Source organism: Anabrus simplex, chromosome 11 (assembly GCF_040414725.1).
Source record: "Anabrus simplex isolate iqAnaSimp1 chromosome 11, ASM4041472v1, whole genome shotgun sequence".
NCBI lineage: Eukaryota > Metazoa > Arthropoda > Insecta > Orthoptera > Tettigoniidae > Anabrus > Anabrus simplex.
The window spans coordinates 28,782,579-28,804,766 of NC_090275.1; the positions used below are offsets into that span (position 1 = coordinate 28,782,579).

Genomic DNA, 22,188 nt, shown 5'->3' on the forward strand with positions numbered 1-22,188 from the left:
ACTGACAGATGGACAATGTCTGGGAACCACAGTCCTAGACAGTGGATAGGAAAGGCATGCAGGCCTACCACACGTGTGTAATGTGGCACGTTCCTTGAGTTGCAGTACGTGCTCAGTAAGGCAATACCCACTGTGTTTTGCTCACAATGCCCACACATTATGAACCAGTGCTTGGCACTCATGTCGCCATTGTGTTAACGATCTCCAGTACAGGGTGCTGCATAATATAAAACAACTGGTTTTTAATACTGCCGTATTCTTGTTTGGTGGCGCCAATCAATAAATCACCACTAATATGCATTTAGAGCTGTCCAGTTCCCCTGTCAGTTATTTACTAAGTCTTTTAATGTTGAAAACAGTCTTAGTAGACAAAGTAGGGATCCCCATACTATAAAAGACGTAAACTTAAGCAATTTCCTCAATTGTGCCGAAAGTTGAAAAGTTAAAGGGCCAGGAAAGGTTTCAAATTGTGAGTCTTGGATAGCTCTATCAAACTAGAACGACAAATTTCGAAAATAACTTCCCACCTAAATGCAGTTCCGGAAAAACAGCGTATAGCTTGTTTCCTTTTTGATTCTAAACCTAGCCAAACTACTTCCTTGGTTTAGTACCCTCAGCCTTTAGCTTTTTATTTTTAAAAAATGTCCACACCGAAGGTAGTTATTAGGACATAAGCGAAACTCTGCATTGACTCACATCAGCGCTCGTAGTGGTGCTTAAGTGAAACTCTGCATTGACTCACATTAGCGCTCGTAGTGGTGCTGATGTGAAACAATGCATTGGCTCACATCAGCGCTCTTTGAGGTGCTTAAGTGAAACTCTGCATTAGCACACATCAGCGCTCGTAGTGGTGCTTAAGTGAAACTCTGCATTAGCACACATCAGCGCTCGTAGTGGTGCTTAAGTGAAACTCTGCATTGACTCACATCAGCGCTCTTTGAGGTGCTTAAGTGAAACTCTGCATTGGCTCACATCAGCGCTCTTTGAGGTGCTTAAGTGAAACTCTGCATTGGCTCACATCAGCGCTCTTTGAGGTGCTTAAGTGAAACTCTGCATTGGCTCACATCAGCGCTCTTAGATGTGCTTAAGTGAAACTCTGCATTGACTCACATCAGCGCTCTTAGAGGTGCTTAAGTGGTGAAACTCTGCATTGGCTCACATCAGCGCTCTTAGAGGTGCTTAAGCGAAACAATGCATTGACTCACATTAGCGCTCGTAGTGGTGCTTAAGTGAAACAATGCATTGACTCACATCAGCGCTCTTAGTGGTGCTTAAGTGAAACAATGCATTGACTCACATCAGCGCTCTTAGTGGTGCTGAAGTGAAACAATGCATTGACTCACATCAGCGCTCTTAGAGGTGCTTAAGTGGTGAAACTCTGCATTGGCTCACATCAGCACTCTTAGAGGTGCTTAAGTGAAACAATGCATTGACTCACATTAGTGCTCGTAGTGGTAGAAAAGGGCAAACTGCTAATCTAATGGACAGGATAACGATTATTAAAATGAGGATTGTAATTTTAGGAATAAATAAAGAATATATTCTTTATTATATTTTATTTACCTAAAATTCGTGGCTCATATCCCTAGGATGTTTTCAACATTGAGTTGCTTGCCTGAAGGGCTATCACCGTGGATTTTTGTTTGTTTGTTTGTTTGTTTGTTTGTTTGTTTGTTTGTTTGTTTGTTTGTTTGTTTGTTTGTTTGTGGCGACATCAGAGGAAAACTGCTCAACCGAATTTTTCGAAACACGACATTTAAATTCAGGGAGTGCCGGGATATACACTGGGCTATATATTATTTTGTTAGTGTTCTGTGGTGTAGCAATATGAATCAATCAATCAACCAATCAATCAATCAATCAATCAATCAATCAATCAATCAATCAATCAATCAATCAATCAATCAATCAATCACCATTGATCTGCATTTTGAGCTGTCCCTCGGGTGGCAGATTCCCTGAGATTCCCTTCTTAAATTGTCGTCTGGTTGATTAGATTAGCAGTTTGTCTTTTTCTACCACTACGAGCGCTAATGTGAGTCAATGCAGAGTTTCACTTAAGTCCTTACACCTACATTCGGTGTGGACATTTTTCAAAAATCGAAAAACGCCTAAGGGTATTGAACCAAGGAACAAATTACAGAAAAAATTAAGTTAATTTGGCTAGGATTTGAATAAAACTTATAACGAGTAAAGAAACAAGCGATTTTAGGCTGTTTTCTTTCGGAACTGCATTTAGGCCGGAAATGATTTTCGAAATGTGTTCTTTCAGTTTGATAGAGCTATCCAAGACTCAAAATTTGAAACTTTTCCGGTCCCTTTAGCCCTTCAACTTTTGGCACAATTGAGGAAATTGCTTAATTATACGGGTTTTTTGTTTTCGTAGTATGAGGACCCCTACTTTGTCTGCTAAGAAATGTTTTCAACATTAATAAACAAACGACCAAACTAAAAAACTAACAGAAATCCAGACAATAATTGAACTGATCTGCTACAGTGTGATCCAAAGAAATCGGCTATGTACTGCGTAGCGACAGCAATTCGGTTTCAAGAAGAGCACTCGTTCTGAACACTTGCTGACCACCGACCGCGAGGACCACCAAGAAAGCCCTGACTTCACACACTACTTGACGTCATTACCATGGTAGTATTTAGCATTCAAGACGCAGCCAATGGTCAAAAATGGAAGTCAAGGCGCCAGCAGACGGATCCTGCACGGTGTGCGGACATTTGCGGTCACGGAGATTTGAGCCCCGGTTGTGTTGGTCGAAGTGCAAGAGGTATCTGCCGCCGGAAAAGTGAGGTTATACTCTTGTCGACCAAAATATTATATGTGTACTCAAGTTTGGAAGTCGTTTATGAAATAAGCAATAGACTTACAGAACATTCAAAAACACCATCATTTTCCTTCTTTCAATTCGCATTAGATCATGTAGGTTTGAAATGTGTAATTTATATTTTAATATTTTTTTATCGCAGGTGGAACACAAACAATGCCCTTTTTAAACGTGTTTCAATGATGCGTCAATTTTAAGACATTGTTTTTCTACAATAATGTGCGAGAGAAAAATGTTGTTCTCGAAGTGAGCGAGCAGGTTAGCGGGGTACCTCGAGATTAAGCTAATAAGACACAGCTCCTGCTAGAGAATTTCTGTTAGTAGGCACAGTGACCGCAAGTCTCCTTGACCGCAAATATCCGGTACCAGTGGGCGATAAACGCTAGGAAGGAAGTGGAAGATAAAAGGACAAGGAGAAAATAAGACATTAGTAGATATCCCACATCTTTTGGCGGATTATTGCGCTGCAGAAGTATGTCGTGTATACCATTCTTCAAGACATGACTAACAGCTTGGACACCGAAAGTGGAAAAGTTGGACTACGCATTAGTGTTGATAAAACAAAAACCATGTTGACTTATTATCATGCTACTACACGGGCGCCGACGCCGGGTGTGGTACGGTGCTCGAGAGAGGGAGAGGAAAGATAAAAAAGGATGCAATAACAGGAGAAAAGAAATAAATAAAAAGGGAGAATTTTTCTTCGTAGCGAGATTGCAGAAGGCTAGTCAACTTGATACCTTCCCATCTGTGCGGACGTCGATGTTTTCTATTAGCAGCATAGCTATCTATATATCAAATCGTCCGTCCGTTCTACTGGACTGATTTGCTTCATTTCTGTTTTATTCTCTCCGAAATTACCTGCCGGTGTATCATGAGACACTGATAGGTCTCCAAGTTCAGGCAACTTTGTTTAATCATAAAATAAAATCATTAAATGATCACTCCAATAATATTGCAGGCGAAGGCTTATGCCTATTGCTTACGGTAAAATGTTTCGTAAAATTTGTTGTACAATTAATTTTATAAAAATTTGGTGAAAACAAGTTGTGTTGCTCACGGTAAAATGATTTTATAAAATCCGTCGAAACATCAGGATGGCCATCTATGAACCTACTTTTGAACTAAGATGTGTATGTGCTGCTATCTATCGATAAAATTTTAAACCAAGAATCAGCTGTTCAACTTACAATGTGTTTGAGAGTATGGCTCCAACAAACAAAGCAAAAGTTGCTGCTTTAGCTGCAATTATATGTTGTACAGTGGTAAAAAAAAAAAAAGAAGAAAAGAAATGCCAAAAAATGCTGGACTCAGGACTGGATCAAAAGAAGAGAAGTAGGTAGAGGATTGCTGTTCTTGGTCGAAAATTAGTTAACGTAGAAGACCAGTATTCATATAGGAATTCGGCGATTGTATTTTTTGCCTCTCTTCTTGCGTTTCTGCTGTGGTAAAGTGGCATTTTAACTTCGTACAAACAAGGATATTTCTGGTATTCGTCAGTAAAACACTAACAGTTTCCTTAGTCCACCCGGATCCTGCCATTTTAGAAAGAAGTGTTTGTTTACTATAGAGCTTCGCAATCTTCTCACGACGTAGCGCCAGCATCATCGTGATGTCAGCTTCGCTGATTGGTTCGTTTCGTAAAATTAATTTTACGGAATAGAACATGTCCTATTTTATGAAATGTTTTATCAACGGTTTTATAAAACTTGAATTTGACCGTGAGCAACAGAAATTTTATAAAATTAAATTATTGTACAATCAATTTGACAGAAAATTTTACCGTGAGCAACAGGCATTACCCTAACCCGCAACAGATTCTGTATCTAGCAGGTTGCCAAGCGACTAACACTTCCATTGATATTCTGATCTAATCTTGTGATTTTCATCCTTAGTAATGCCATTGCTTGCAGCATTGTTTGATTACTACCTGTCATGCCCGAGTATACACTTCCTCTGATCATGGAAGAATATTGTTATGTGCTATATACTCCTTGATTCTCTGACGTTACCCAGCTTCTTAATATACTCAACACCGAGCTCGATAGCTGCAGTCGCTTAAGTGCGGCCACTATCCAGTAATCGGGAGATAGCGGGTTCGAGCCCCACTGTCGGCAGCCCTGAAGATGGTTTTCCGTGGTTTCCCATTTTCACACCAGGCAAATGCCTGGGCTGTACCTCCGCTTCCTTCCACTTCCTAGACCTTTCCTATCCCATCGTCGCCATACGACATATCTGTGTCGGTGCGACGTTAAGCAAAATAGCAAAAAATATACTCAACAGATGGCAGAACTTTCCAAGTAACTTATGCACAGACGGGGAGGTCTCAAGTCAACTAGCCTTCTGTATGATCATAAATAAAGCGCAGGGTCAAACTCTTGAAAAAGTTGGTGTCTACTTACCCGAACTAGTATTCATTCACGGCCAATTGTATGTTGCGCTATCTCGGGCAAGATCGTTTGAAAATGTTAAGACCGAGCTCGATAGCTCCAGTAGCTTAAGTGCGGCCAGTATCCAGTATTCGGGAGATAGTAGGTTCGAACCCCAGTGTCGGCAGCCCTGAAAATGGTTTTCCGTGGTTTCCCATTTTCACACCAGGCAAATGCTGGGTTTGTACCTTAATTAAGGCTACGGCCGCTTCCTTCCCACTTCTAGCCCTTCCCTGTTCCATCGTCGCCATAAGACCTATCTGTGTCGGTGCGACGTAACAGCAACTAGCAACAAAAAAAAATTAAGATCCAAATTCGCCCGAATGGTCGAAGCACAGTGAATACTGTGTGGAAAGAAGCGTTATAAACTACGTTACGAATGAATCAGTTATTATGTACCCGGCCAACGGCCGTAGCCGTGTTGAAACACCGGATCCCGTGAGATCTACGAAGTTAAGCAACATTGGGCGTGGTCAGGAGTTGGATGGGTTGCCACGCGCTGTTGGTGGGGGGTAAAAGGGAATGGAGGAGCGGAAAGGAACTGGCCACCCTACCGCACGTAAACTCCGGCTCAGGAATACCTCTGCGGAGGTTCGGACCTGCCTTCGGGCAGAATAAAGGAAGAAGAATATAATGTACCCGTGTTAAATGTTTATAAAACGATTGAAAAGGACAGGCAAAACAATAAAACTACGACAGGCACATCAAGGCGAGTTATCTGACCAATGTATAACGAATGTTGCGGAGCAGCACGACTCCACCTGTTACATGTAATAACTTTCATTAACGGTTCCGCACTGACTTGACTATGAAGATAATTGTTGAAATGAATTACAAGCATACTTTTTTCCATTTATCCGGTACAAAGTCCTTACCACTGCAAATGGTTTGTCTAAAACCTTACATTATAAAAGAACATGTTTCGAGCTTACTAGAGGTCATCTTCAGTTTAAGTATTACTGAGAAACAAGATATACCGTATTTACGCGAATAATACCCGCATATGTTTAAAAAAAAATAGGCACGAAATTGGGGTGTGGGTTTTATTTGTGTCAATGTTGGCATATTTTCATAATCACCCTTCCTAAATTTAGGGTGCGGGGATTATTCGCGTAAATACGTTACACATAAAACAGAGGTACAAAAATAAAAGGATAAAAAATTACACAGATGTTATAAAACTAAATATTTTAAAACATTGTTCTTTCTTGCAGATGAATTCGGCTTTCCTCGCAGTGACACCTTTCTCATGGGACATGGCTCCGTCACGCATGCGCAGCATAGAAGGATCAGGTGAGATCAGCTTCGTGATACTAATCTATATTATCTAAATCTATTTTACAAACTCTCACACAAAAATCTTCCGTCGTAGTCTAGAACAGGGAGTTGCAATTAATTGCCACGCCTTTAATGGAAAGAGCACTTTAAGGCTCCGTGCGTTAATGGGAGAAATGCACCGCTGCGCTGCGTGTGGCGAGCATTGTAAGTTATCGTGTGTCGCCGCGCAATCTGCTGTAGTCTCAACGCGTGTTGCAATGGCTGGCTAAATAATACCAGTGGGCCTTCAGAGTGTTTTATATAACAGCTCTGTGTGTGTGTGTGTGTGTGTGTGTGTGTGTGTGTGTGTGTGTGTGTGTGTGTGTGTGTGTGTGTGTGTGTGTGTGTGTGTGTGTGTGTGTGTGTGTGTGTGTGTGTGTGTGTGTGTGTGTGTGTGTGTGTGTGTGTGTGTGTGTGTGTGTGTGTGTGTGTGTGTGTGTGTGTGTGTGTGTGTGTGTGTGTGTGTGTGTGTGTGTGTGTGTGTGTGTGTGTGTGTGTGTGTGTGTGTGTGTGTGTGTGTGTGTGTGTGTGTGTGTGTGTGTGTGTGTGTGTGTGTGTGTTTTTTTTCAGGCCTCAGCCCAAAGGTTGGTTGGATCCTCAACAGCTCTGCCATAGATGACCTAGGCATCACTCAAGAGGCGTACTAGGAAAATGAGGAGTGATGTAGTTTCCCGTTGCTTTCCTCGTTGAGCCAGAAGATGATATTACCTATCAGTCAGCCAAGCCCACTGAAATGCATTCATCACACCATTCATAGCAGCGTTGAATTTACTGAACAGAGTGCAGAGAGCATGGGCTGCGTTATTGATTTTCCGTGAGTGGATCAGAGACCTTGACAATGTCATGTGTTTTCAAAGCTTTGATAGGAGGTCATCATTACCTACCTTTATTTCAAATAAAAATTGTTTATTGTACAGTTGGTGAAGTGAAGGCGGGAATGTGCCGTGTGGTTGTGGAATATTGGAAGTAGAAGGTGCATTGATATTAATATGTGTGTCCGACATGTTTGATTTTGGAAACAAGTGCGAAGCTAGTGTGTTGAGTGCACTTGCGATGCTATCCTTACCTAATTGGTCCAGCAGTTGTATCATAATGAAAATCTGAACTGTGATTGGTGGAGAACCTGTATCATAATGAAACTTGAACTATAATGCGCCTCATTAATATTCAGTTTTCTGGCATATAATATTTATATTTTGGCATCGTTATTTTGTATTATTTATCATATTTAAACCGAGTTACTTCTTGCGATTTACTGCTAGATCGTGAAAGAAAACTCTGTATTACAGTACATGTTAATGCACCAAACAATAACCACATAGTTCTGCCGGAACGTTATGGCATTAAAAAATAATAATCTAAAGACAGGACTATAAAATGCACTCCAAGCTCATTACGATCAATGATTGTTGATAGCTCATGCCTCTATATAAGTTCTAAAAGTATCCACCCACAGCAGCACATTCCTATACGCACGGAGACTGCGTCGTTATAGCGTTAACTTATAACATGGAAGGGAAAGCCGGCATAAGCGCCACTGTAGAAATAAGAATGACCTTGGATGTCCTTGAACAGGTATTTGACCAATCAGATGTGTTTTGCATGCAGAGTTGAGGTAATCTCTCTCTCTCTGCCTCTCTCTCTCTCTCTCTCACACACACACACACACACACACACACACATACATGCCAGCAGTCAAAAGGGCTGTTGTGACATTTAATTGTGCGGGTTTTGCGTGTGTGTCTGTAAACCGAAATGTAAAGAACCCGGGAACATCCTCTAAGTGGTCAGTGGCGAGATGGCGTGGAATGACATTAGTAGACGAATAAGTTTGAGTGATGTTTTTAAAAGTAGGAAAGATCACAGTATGAAGATAAAGTTGGAAATCAAGAGAACAAATTGAGGCAATATTCGTTTATATGGTTAGGAGTTAGGGATTGGAATAATTAATTTACCAAGTGAGATGTTCAATAAATTTCCAAATTCTTTGAAATTATCATAAACTATGTGGGGCTTGTCCTTTCTCCAGCTACCACCCCCTAGATTGTACATGTACAATTTAAGGAAAATAAATAAACAATTCACAGGTCGTTAGGGCTTTCAGGGTAATAATGCAGAAAGCAGCGCTGTATGAGATGTTCTGCTCCTCCAGACTACGGTCGAACACTGTTGAGTTGGTCCAGCCCCACATGTGCCCGATGTACTGTACTTTCAGCAGCCATGTCCAGTCATAAACCTGTCGAGGCGGCACCAAAACTCTCTTGAGAGGTCAAAATCCACTGGCTTATTTTTAGGATCTAAGGACTGGGCTCGTCCTCCAATGTTTCTGTGGAGTACTCATTCTTCCAGCTTTAATTTAAATCAGGCCCATCCGCAATGAGTGTACCTGCAGTGGCACAGACTAGGCTCCTCGATCGAAGTCATTGTTGGGACGGATGGAAGGATTCTTGTTGGGGTGGCAGGTCTTCTTAGCTTCCATCAGCGGCGCTTGTTTTCTTCTTAGGTATGGTGGAATGTTGTGCACATTGTAAGCTCACCGGACAAAAAATAGTTAGGCCTACCCTAGTGCGCACGCACAGACGGATCGTTAAGCCTGTACAGACGGCGCAACGAACGACTCCCGTGCTCAACCACACGCGCACTGCCTCTACGTGAGCATAAGGCAGTAGCAATCAGCGAGACATTGATGCTTCAAGCGGACAGTGCGCGTCAACATTGGCCGATGTAAGGATGTGGCAGAAAGGGGCAATCTGTTTGGCCATGCCCATGGCCTTACGGTTGGTGTTCCGCAGTGGACTGTTCAGCGTGTCTCCAAGCAGTAGTTTACTACATGTGGCCACGAAACACGTCAGAATTGTGGTCAGAAAAAGATCCTGACTGAGAGGGACCGGAGACGCGTTTCACGGCTTGTGAATCAAAATCGCTTCCAAACCCGACAGAATTGTTGCAGTCAGTGAATAAAGGACCATCCCAACCTGTTAGCGAAAGAACATTGCGACCGGAACTGCATGCAATGAACATTTGAAGTCGGTCACCTCGCAAAAGGCCGTTGCTGACTGGTGGAACGTAATGTGGTCTGACGAATCACGTTTTTGCCTGTATTCCAATGAGGCATATCGAGTGCACCGAAACTCAAATGAAGCATTTAATCCTGGATGTGTGTAAGGTCAGGTTCTAGCCGGAGGTGGGTCTGTGATGTTTTAGGGGTATATTTCGTATCACGGATTGAGCCCGTTCACCGAGGTGACCACTGACATAATCCAGCATGTTTATTTAAACATTCTGGATGATCAGGTGTTGCCTTTCAGTCAACATCTGCATGATGAGTGTGCTATTGATACCCGGAATTTTCAGGATGAGAACAGCCAAGTTCATCGGGCTGGACGCATTATGTGACTGGTTTTGTGAACAGTCCCCAACCTATTACATCTCGATTGGTCTGGAAAATCGCCTGACTTGACCCCCCATTGAAAATCTATGGGACATGTTGGAACGGTGGATAAAACGCCAACATCAACATCCCCGCAATTTGATGGAATTGCGCGATCAAATCCTCAGCGAGTAGCTTAACCGGGATGCGACGTACTTGTACAATTTTGTGGACTCACTTCCTAACCGAATCCAGGCGATTATCGAGTCCAGAGGAGGAGTTACACGGTATTAAATTTGCTTGTAATGATTTCTCCAGGGATGACTAATTTTTTGAGCAGTGAGCACATATTTACCCGACATAGTTAATTACAACTCAACCATAGGTCATTCAACAGAATTGTCATCTATCTGGCAGAGTGAAACAGAACGTCGAAAATGGTATGCACGCAGCGTAAAGGACGTCAAATAAACATGCCTGTAACACAGTCACGGTGCGGTGCTTTCCATATTTTTCAGCACTTGTTCTTTATACCATGCTGAAACACTACTTTTTTTTAAAATCGAATGGCAATTTCTCATTTTCCATACATTTTACCTACTGAAATGCATGTTTCTTTCAAGGTAGCCAGTAATTCCGCTTAAGCTTAGAACTTTGTATTGGTGTTGCAGTGCCGGTGTTCAAGATCGCTGCCTGGACGACAGCAGGTGTGCTGACTTTCGTCAGTATACTGATGCTCATAGGCACTCTCAAGGTAGGACAAACACCACAGTCTTTATTGTTGTCGCCATGAGGCTTGTGACGGTGCTACAGTAATGATATTGTGATCAGATGGTGCGCGGACTGCTGATGCCATGGTTGGTACTGATGGTCCTCTACATAGTGCTGTGGTTGGGCTGCGGAATAGTGGGAGCCGTCTTGCTTTTCCTGGAGGGAGCCTTCCTGTTGGGATCAGCTGTCTTCCTCGTGGCGCTCAACATGACAAGTATGTAAATTCTTTTTGCTTTATCTTTGGTGTAGCTGTAAAGAAAGGGCGTGTTTTTTAAACTCGTCACAAAATGTGCGCTGAATTTTATCAGTGACGTCATTGATTTATGTCCGATGGATGTGGTGGATTCTCCCCCTGTGGGCGAGAGCGGCAGAATACATCCTCGGTATCCCCTGTCTGTTGTAGGTGGAGACTAAAAGGGCAACCACTGCAGTAGCGGCTATTAGGGGAGACGAGAGGGTGGGGCAGTCGCCCCCGCAATTTGTAGAGCAAATATTCCATTTTTATTCCATTTTAACTGGCTGAAAATAGGAATAATTAAATAAAGCAATGTTTATATCCCATGTTGTCTTATAAACTAATTCATCCCCCCCCCCTTTTTTTAAAGAAAATTCTTAGCGGAAATACGCACAAAATGCCATTCGTCGCTTCTAACGTATTTGTATAGCGCCACAGCAAGTAGTGGACACTATGCATGTGCTGTGAGGAAGGGTAGGAGGGGTGTACTTTTATTGCCAAGGTCATGGACACTGAGGTATGATTCACCCGCTTGTCGCGCACATTCGTCAGTCTGGCAGTCTCTTTAGTGTCCGTTGGTTTCTTAGTGTGTAGTCAATTACCGTACTGAAAAAAATGAAAACCTACAACCTGTTTTCCAGTCATTGACCGGGTCAGGGATGTGATGAATGAAACATATATAGGCTGTTATTACAATGGGGTCGCCACTCCCAAGGTGATTTATTAATGAGTGATAAATGCTATGAAATGATAATGGAGAGTGTTGCTGGAATTAAAGATGACAGGGAAAACCGGAGTACCCGGAGAAAAACCTGTCCTGCCTCCGCTTTATCCAGCACAAATCTCACATGGAGTGACCGGGATTTGAACCACGGTATCCAGCGGTGAGAGGCCGACGCGCTGCCGTCTGAGCCACGGAGGCTCTGTAGTCAATTACTAAATGATTTTAATTGTATAATCGCGCCGTACTTTTATTTAATTGTAATATATGTATAATATTGTTCCTTTGGCGAATGTTTTATTGTACAATCACGATCACAAGAATTCCTGGTGGGAAAGGAAACAGGTAACGTTTCAGCGAAGATTTTGGCCAACCCTGAGGATGAAGGAGAAATAACCAAAGCCACATGTGTTCGTCTTCCAGGAGGTGCGGCTTGCCACGTTGCGCACTCAGAGGCCACTCCCAACCCCATTTTTTTGGGAACTGATTAACATGTTTCTATGGTTAAATATTCTGGCTATGCTAGCTTTTCCTAATCAAGGAAAAAATTAATCAACTGTAATTTAATTGCGATGAAGTGTGCACGATGTAATCCCACCCCAATATATAGCATTTAATTGTTTGATCAGCGCTGACAATAACTTCACAGCATCCGGGAGATAGTAGGTTCGAATCCCACTATCGGCAGCCCTGAAGATGGTTTTCCGTGGTTTCCCATTTTCACACCAGGCAAATGCTGGGGCTGTACCTTAATTAAGGCCACGGCCGCTTCCTTCCAACTCCTAGGCCTTTCCTATCCCATTGTCGCCATAAGACCTATCTGTGTCGGTGCGACGTAAAGCCCCTAGCAAAAAAAAAAACTTCACAGCAACGGTTTTCCGAACGCCCCTGCGTCTCTGAGAATCATAATTATATATGGCAGGTTATTTTTACGTTGGTTTTTGAGGATTATTATTATTATTATTATTATTAGTAGTAGTAGTAGTAATATTAGTAGTATTTAACAGGGCCTCCATTGACGAAAATAAGGGTCATTCTTTCTTACATTGGTTGAGCGCGATTCCATTTGATAATGAAGTCATAGTCGAGACCGCTAACATTTCAGCCAGACTTCGCTCACAAGGATTACGAAGAAACTGGAGAATTTGACCCTCATTGAGTTGACATACACATTACGTCTGTTGCCTTGAAGGAGGTGTGTGGTTCCTCCCTTCATTGTCGAGCCAGTGGGACGTGTGGGCAAGCGGGGATGCAAGCACCTTCTCCCACCACGTGTTTCGTTCATGCCAGATGTCTTCGTACTTCGTTTCCTCCACCTCCCCTCACTCTTCATATGTATGCATGTGATAACGCGTCTAATGGTAGTGACCAATGAGAGAGAGTGTGTAAGCAGGTACTGGGTGTTTCTGAGGGCTGTACTGATTTCGAGTGTACAGTATTGAATAAAAATCTGAACAAATATTTTTAACGCTCTTTAGTTGTTAAACTGTGAATCTCTACCTCTCTGTCGAAATTCGCTCAGAGAGCATAAGAAACTTAACATTTTGTAGGCTTTCCTTCAAGTTTTGACGTATGCTCCCCCCCCCCCCCGACGCCATATCCCATAAACCCGCGTACTTTTTGTTGACTGTACATTGCGACAGTCTCTTCATTTTCATTTTTCCTATCCGACCTCTCTTGGTCAACTCTTGTTCTTTCCCGACACCGACGGTATTAGGTTTGCGAGGCCTACGGAGTATCTCATCTTGACACCCTTCGTGGCCCTTTGGCCGATACCGTCATTCTTCGAAGAGTCGGAGCTCTTCCTTTTGTCCCTCTGATTCATATTAATAGAGGATGATTGTCCAGTTGTACTTCCTCTTACAACAATAATCACCACCATCACCACTAGTTCACTCGAAGAATTCCTATTTGCAGTATTAACATTTGCTTGATTACATTAGTACGGGATGATTAAGCTAGATGGGGGCAAAATAGAGGGAGAAAGTACATAACTTTCCAAGCCAAGAAAAATGTTCAACAATCCTGAAGTTCATCTTCGAAAATCCTCACTCCATGTTAACATTTAAAGTGAAAAGGTATTAGTAAAGTAGGCAAATTTCTCACTCGCCTGCAATAAACCATGGTGGAAAATTCAACAATAATTTGTTAGACTATGAAGTAACGAAGTGGAACTCTGAGAAGACTAGCGTGGAATGTCGCTCGGAGAAAATGTTCAAGCCGTTTACCTCTGCACAAATATACCGCGCTAAAACATTGGGTGTTGAGTTCATTTTGTCTTTAGCTGGAATCAGTGGTTCTGTGGAACGAGTAATTTCGTGAATGAATAAGTTGTGGGCTGTTGTTTGAGTCATCAGTCCATAGACTGGTTTGATGCAGCTTTCCATGTCACCCTATCCTGTGATAACCTTTTCATTTCTACTGTACCCTGATGAGATAGGCCCTAGTTTCATGATTTGATTTTGATATGAGAAATACAGATATATTGGAATATTAAATAAATACAGTGTCAGTTTTGTGTGGACGGGAGAATTTCCACATGATCGCGACAGTCCGGCGCCACCGTAAGCTTGTCATTAAGGGGAAGAAGGTTTCCTGGTCAGAAGATGAGAGGATTAAAATCTAGAGCTCACAACAACAGAATAATTACTACAAGGAAGTAAAAGAGTATATATTTCGGACCAAGGCCGAGCAAGATGCATCGCCAGTACCGAGAATATGACGTACGGGTTTCGTCCACGCCCGAGGCATTTGGTGTGGCCACGTTTCACAGGGAGAGATTTCAAACTAACCAAAGCGGTCCTGACCAATGAGAAAATGTATCGTAGGCCCGCAGATAAACCAACATAAGAAAAACTCAGAGTGAACTCCAGTTAGCTTCTCCGATAACAATAATTAAATTATTCCAACCACATAATTGAATAGAGGGGATTTTTGTGATATCGTTCCCATGTTGATTAATTGTAATCATAATAAATTCAAGTATTGAATTCGTGGAAATGACCCACGCTATCTCGCCATTGGTCGAGATGAGCACGCCATCAGGGACGCCGAGTTAGCGCGCGAAAGGTGGAGGACAGAAATTAAGTGATATTTCCATAATCACCGAACGATAGGAGTTCAGAATACGACACATGAATGTGTATCGCCAGTGTATTAAGTAGGATAAAGCAAGAGATCCAAATCCACCTGCATATGCCAATTTAGGAAACCAACCCCCCTCTCCAGGAAGTGACCGCGGATGACCCCGGCGGGAAATCAGATCGTCCATAAAAGTCCAGTAGCGGACCTCACATCACAGCAGTTCCTACCAGTACTCAGTCGTTTGAAGTCACCAGTTGTGACCGAGCGGACCTCACATCTCTCAGTTCTTACCAGTCACCAGTCGTTATCGGTCACCAGTCGTGTCAGTCGTAATGAAGTAGTTGAGACTCTGACACGTTGACTCTGTAAGTCAGTACCTCGGGACGTATTCGAAGTCAATTAGAGCTGAAAGTACGTGAATTATTAGGAGAATGAATACGAACAGTGAAATTATCCATAGTACCGAGTGTGTATAATCAGTACAATTGTATGTTGAAATTAATGAATGTCATGTGTTTAAATAATAACTAACTAACGGAACGCCGATAGTACCTTTGGAAGGCAGTGTGCGGAGCCTGAAGTAAACACCTCAAGATAGACGGTGAATAACTATCCGAGCAGGGAATTATAGGAGCTAGGCGATGATCAAGACGGCTTGAAAATAAACTAGGAAGTGCCGGTTGAAGACGCGATACGCGCCGGTTCAAATGAACGACATTTCGTCGTAATGTGTCACGACGTGTGTTTCGGGCGTATATGAAGAGTATATTGTGCGAGTGTCAGGGGTCTAGGAGCACCTATAAGTGGTTTTTTTTTGTTATTAGTATTCTTGTGTAAATTAGTGTAATAAGGTATTAATCATGGGTAGTCACCCAGAAGTGTTTTATTGTGTAAAATTTGTATTGTGCGACATGATGGACGTGTAAATCACCATGGGGCCGTAAAGCCTATATCTCCTCCGCTACGAGACAATGGAATTCTACATAGGAATGAGTACACAATTTTGATATTTAGGGGATGTTATCGCGACTAAACGGGGTTCAGTGTAAATTAATTATGGTTACTTAACATGGTCCGCTTCCCGAGTCCATGATTTTTATTTTTTGTTAGACGGACGAACTAATTTATATTAACGTAATAATGGGTTAGATTAATTAATTTGAGTAATTGTTTGTTGTATATAATGTAAATATGGGATATATTTCTTTCAATTAATGCATGCTGTTTATAATACTTTGAATTAAGTTCATTTCAAGTGTTAAATTCTTTTTTTGTGCTAACCCATTTATTTGAATTTCATTCACTGCGGTGATCATTTGTATTTTAATTAGGAATAATTTCTATTAGATAGCCAGATTATGAAAGAGCCAGAGTATGGAAGATTTGTGTTGCGTACGGAAGGTCATTAAAATACTAATAATAATCATGTTTGTGAGTCGACAAAGGAAAGTAAAATAATAATAATAATAATAATAATAATAATATTTGGGCGTGTGCAAGTTAAAGTATAATAATAATAATGACGGTGCTTCGCGAGTTAGCCAGTGCAAATATAATAATCAAAGTGGAGATGACATGTAGCGTTAAAGACTTTCATTCGCGTAGTCAGTTTGATTTTACGTAAATTTTTGATTTTACGTTTTTGGACTTTAATTTAACCATTAAAATTTTGTTTAAAAGCGATATAGGCACGTGAATGAGAATGGTCACGATATGTTAAAAGCCCAGAATGATTTGAGCCCATATTTAGAGTTGGAAGTCATGAGGGACGAATATCCGGCGTGAAATAAATTGAGCCGTATTGTTTGTGATGATGAAATAGATGAATCTCAAGGCCTAAGATGATATAAATGCATATGCCGGTGTTATTAGTGGTAGAATCCACGCACCGAGGATTATTTTATGAATTAAATGTTTGAAGAGTTCCGATGAAAGGAAATGGACTTCAAATTTGAAGGAATAGTTTAGCAATCGCCGGCATTGGAGGTATTTGCCCAGCCGCGATGTGCCATAGGTTGTGAGATGTGTCTTGGGAGGACAGGTGTCCCCATATAAAATTAACGGCAGTACGAAGTTGAAGGTACGGTCCCGAATACCGTGTTGTCCCGACCGATATAAAGCAGATCTTAGTGGTTCATAACGGGATTTAACATATGTGACTAAATTATAAAGAGTGGATATTAAAATATCATCTTTCCATTTTTAATAATAATAATAACAATAATCATACTCCAAGTGAATCTTGTCTTAAATCGAGTGCTTAGTGCCAAGATAAATCGAAATTGTAAAAAGGGGTTATGCGTTAAACATATTAAGAGTGAACTACCGTGTAACAGGCGAATTTAAGTTTTTTTTAAATAATAATAATAAATAAAACTAAGCTACTTTTTTTTGTTGTTTTTGAAGAATTTACTTTTTTTTATATTTGGACATAATAATGATGTTGGGAGATGAAATGAAGGATTTGAGATTTTTAACTAATAATAATAATAAATAAAATATTTGAAGAAGGAGAAGAAGAATAACCAATGAAGGTACTTTTTTTAAAAATTTTTTTGATGAAATTAATAAGAGCGAGAAGTTGAAGTATTATAGAAAGGATGATTACGGGTTACGATAATCACGATTTCCACTAATAATAATAATAATAGTAATAATAATAATAATAAAAATATTTATGAGGAAGCTGATCATTATATTGTGCGGATAAATTAGGAGTAAGAACTAACCTTCGTTTGAAACGTCGGCAAGGGTTGGCATATAATCATCCCGGATGACAAATGATAATAATCAAATACCGGATTATAATTGAAATTAATGATAATGATAAAATTAATTGATGGTAGTCAAAGTATATGCTAATGATCAGATAAAGAATGGTAATGATATTATCTAATAAGAATAGGAGGATATGCTAGGGACAGTCATCCTGTGTCGAACTGCTCTGAACCACATGTTGGGTTTTCACGGGGAGATAGCGGTAGATACGTAAATAACCCACGGACGGCACATGTTTGCAGGGTCAGAGCAGAGTAATGAACCTTTCCGTACGTCTTGTCGTATTGACAAGTGTAAATATTAAAGTAGCTTTTGAGTTAATGAACTCTACCTGGTGTGTTTGTGAATCTGGAAATAATAGGCTAGAGTTTGTCCGTATTATAAATTCCCGTTTTTTCGAGGCGATAACATTTTCTACGGTGGGTGTCCGGCTCACCAGAATGTACATACCGGAAGTGTCTCATGTCCAAACGGAACGAGGAGACGACAGTAAAAAGTTACTGTCGTGCCTTCGTCGCCGAAAGAAGATCTCCAGCGGTGAAACGTCCAATCATACGGATGTGAATTCGATCCCCAGTACCCAATTGGGACGAATTCACCAGGTGTTTTACACTACCAGAGTAATGAGGTAAAATCCAAATATTATGTCATTTATTTTTCAGGATTAAAAGTGTCCCAATGTAAATTTGTCATCATGTGTAGTATGCAAAATAAGTTAATAAATTGCTCCTCATTGCAATTTCAATAGGAAACAGCTTCCATATCTTTTCATTGTAGTTAGTCCAGTATGCCCATGGAATTTAAGTTGTCACTTCCCAGTCCTACTGTGGAGTCAGAAATTTGTATCCATGAATGAGTCGTTCCCCGTAACCTTAAATTTTCATGCCCCGTTCATCCCTGTGTTCATTTGATGCGCCGATATATATTTTTTTGATTTTCTTTACACAATTTTTTTTTATCATTTTCGAACTGATCACCCCTGAGATAAATGCTAGTCTGGGACTCAGGAGGTGGGCGGGTGCACTACGTAACTACTGCATCCTACATCTGCTCTAATCTGCTTATCATGTTCATACTTTGGTCTACCCCTACCCCTTCTCCGTCAAAAACCAACTAAACAAGTCCTGGGTGTCTTAAGATGTGTCCTATCATTCTAACATTCTTCTTCTCGTCAAATTTAGCCGAATCGATCTCCTCTCACCAATTCGATTCAATATCTCTTCATTTGTGATTCGATCTATCCATCTCACCTTCAGCATTCTTCTGTAACACCACATTTCCAAAGCTTCTATTCTCTTTCTTTCTTAGCTAGTTATCGTCCATGTTTCACTTCCATACAATGCCACGCTCCACACGAAGGTCTTCAAAAACATCTTTCTAATTCCTAAATCAATGTTTGAAGTGAGCAAATTTTCTTAAGAAAGCTCTTCCTTGCTTGTGCTATTGTGGGCTATTGAAAAAAAAACTCTGCACAGAAAAGTGCGAAGCAATGTTCATTTCCTAAAAGCGTTTTGTGAACTATGTTGAGTTTCTTTGGATACTCAAAGAAAACACCTCAGTGCTGAAGAACATTCATTCACTGCCACTAAATGTTTTCATTCCTCCCCTGAAGGGCTTTTGCGCTTATGCTGTGTCAAGAAAACAAGGCGAAAGTCTTTAATTGATCACAATATCTAAAGGAATGTCGAAATGGTTACATCAGAAATGAACGAGCGTTATAACAATTACCTCAGACATGGAGGTGTGTCAAGTGGTAGATATCGAAAGGAATGTCCAAAATCAAAGTGTGAGTGGACTAGATGGACTATCGATCGCTCCTTCTTCAAGGAAATGATAATATTAACGTAAAAGAAATGCTGTAGCAACTGGCGAGCCGACTGATAAGTAGTGATAATTGTTATGATCCTAATTGACTTAAGAGTCCTTGAGATAAAGACAAGATATTCTGTCAAGATTACCAAACTTCTTTTGTTTTGCTGACATTAGTGAAATTGCTGACTTCACCGGAAATTTCGAACACAAGGGATGGCAAGAACAAGTAGGGAGGAGGGTAGAACTCAAGCCAGAGATGTGAAGGGGGAGAAATGTCATAAATGCTCCGACACGGCAGGAGCTAGATAAGGGGAAAGGAGGAGGGGGAGGAGTTCTGATTCAGTGCATTGAATTCTAATAAATTATTTATATGATATTTCATTAACTTAAACGTGCCATCACCGACAGTAATGTCCGGCTCCATGGCTAAATGGTTAGCGTGCTGGCCTTTGGTCACAGGGGTCCCGGGTTCGATTCCCGGCAGGGTCGGGAATTTGAACCATCATTGGTTAATTTATATGGCACGGGGGCTGGGTGTATGTGTCGTCTGCATCATTATTTCATCCTCATCACGACGCGCAGGTCGCCTACGGGGGTCAAATCAAAAGACCTGTACCTGGGGAGCCGAACATGTCTTCGGACACTCCCGGCACTAAAAGCCATACGCCATTTCATTTCATTACCAACACTAACAACTTCTCCGTCAAAAACCAACTGAACAAGTCCTGGGTGTCTTAAGATGTGTCCTATCATTCTGTCTCTTCTCGTCAAATTTAGCCAAATCGATCTCTTCTCACCAATTCAATTCAGTATCTCTTCATTCGCGATTCGATTTATCCATCTCACCTTCAGCATTCTTCTGTAACGCCACATTTCAAAAGCTTCTATTCTCTTTTTTTCTGAGCTAGTTATCGTCCACGTTTCACCTCCATACAGTGCCACGCTCCAGGTGAAGTTTTTCAAAAACACCTTTCTAATTCCTATATCAGTGTTCGAAATGAGCACATTTATTTTCTTAAGAAAGGTCTTCCTTTCGTGTGGTAGTCTAAATTTTATGACCTCCTTACTTACTCATCGTTAGTTATTTTATTACCCAAGTAACATTATTCATCTACTTTCTTTAAGACTTCATTTCCTAATCGAATATTTCCTGCATCACCTGACTTCATTCGACTGCACTCCTTTACTTTTGTTTTGGACATTTATTTTAATCGTGTATTTCTTACCCAAGACTCCGTCTATCCAGGGCCTCTCAGGGTGGTGCATGCACTGTGCACGGTGCAAAAGATGACTTCGCTTGGTTGACCAGAGTGCAGAACCCCACTCCACGATTTGGAGCAATAGCGCTGTCTCTCTCTTTCTCCACGCCTGTCTCCCTCTTCCTCCTCCAAATCCGAGCCGAGTTGAGACGAGCTAAGCCGAGTAGCCCAGAGACGAAGAGTTGGTCCGAGCAGAGCCGAGTGGGATCGATGCACTGCGCACAGGAACTCTGAGCCTCAGTTTGCACGCGTGAGATTTTAAGGCGTTTTAGAGGCCCTGGTCTATACCATTCAAGAATTTCTCTAGATCTTCTGCAGTCTCAGATAAATAACAATATCGACAAATCTCAGGGTTTTGATTTTCTCTCCTTGGACAGTGATTCCCTTTCCAAATTCCGCTTTGATTTCCTTTACGGCCTGTTAATTTATTAATATGTTAATGTTATGTATTTATTGCATTTATTCTTAAACACTTGTTTTGCCAGTAAACATGTTTCTTATCTGTTAACAGTTCTACCGGGCTACTTCGTGGTGGTGGTAGCCAGTCTCCATCAGAAGCTCGCCTTGAGATCACCTTAACTGAATACCACGGAACTTCTTCTTCGAGAACGAACGTTACTAACACGAGAAGACTTCTTGCTTGACTGTGATAATTATGCTTATTAATTTTATTACATGCTAATATTTAGGCGATTCACTTGATGGTTCGGATCTTCGTCATTTTTGACATACAGGAAGGTGCACGAAATGAGTCACCATTTTGTTGTTGAATGAAAACTTTAATGCCAATACAGACTCAAAGAAACATACACAATAATGAAAAACACTTTATGAATAATAATAATAATAATAATAATAATAATAATAATAATAATAATAATAATAATAATAATAATAATAATAATAATACTAATAATAATAATCGCATGGCTTCAGCTACCATGTGCACACATTTCAGTGAGACGCCATCTGGCTGTCTGCTCGTCAATTTCGACGTTCTGTTTTACTCTGGGCCTACTAGATGGCAGACCGAGTAAACTGAAACTCTCTTCGAAGTCTATGGCTGAGATTTAATTAATCCTTTTGGGTAAACACCAAATGTGTCACCAGAGATCTTTTACATGCCGACATCGTACGACATGGACTGTCGAATGGACTTCCTTCCGCCCTTCAAAAATCCGACTACCTCTGCTGGGTTTGAACCCGGTATCTTGGGTTCTGGAGGCCGACACTTTACCACTGACCCACAGATGGAGAATTGTTGTAACTCAACGTATGTTCAATATGGCCAACGTTTCGGTTTCTAACGTACTCCAAACGAACACTGATGTTAGCGATTACCTTACGGCACATAACTTCCGTGATTTCACTGCAAGCTTGAAGAATAAGTCTTCTGAGTTCCATTAAATCATGTGGACGTGTCGGAAAAATCTTTTCCTTCAGGTATCCTAAAGAAAAAAAGTCACGTGGATTGAGGTCTGGACTATTGGGGGGCCAAAATTGTCCGTCATTGAAACGACTTTGAAACCTGAGTGAAATAACCCGCAAGTTGAAAAGCTCGTGTAAAAAATCGAA

At 41.1% G+C, this 22,188-nt stretch overlaps 1 protein-coding gene across 2 annotated transcripts in view; it reads left to right on the forward strand.

The window, feature by feature from the left end:
* Positions 1-21,463, forward strand: part of LOC136883053 (uncharacterized) — a 62,973-nt gene extending 41,510 nt beyond the window's left edge. Inside the window, exons 3-6 of one of the 2 annotated variants that reach the window (XM_067155195.2) lie at positions 6,481-6,559; positions 10,625-10,707; positions 10,785-10,938; positions 21,125-21,463. In XM_067155195.2, coding sequence (XP_067011296.1) covers positions 6,481-6,559; positions 10,625-10,707; positions 10,785-10,938; positions 21,125-21,192 — 384 coding nt within the window. In that variant the 3' untranslated portion in view covers positions 21,193-21,463. Of the gene's footprint in view, positions 1-6,480; positions 6,560-10,624; positions 10,708-10,784; positions 10,939-11,127; positions 11,245-21,124 lie in introns of those variants that run through there. The other variant, XM_067155196.2, reaches the window with a different exon arrangement.
* Positions 21,464-22,188: the final 725 nt, after the last annotated feature.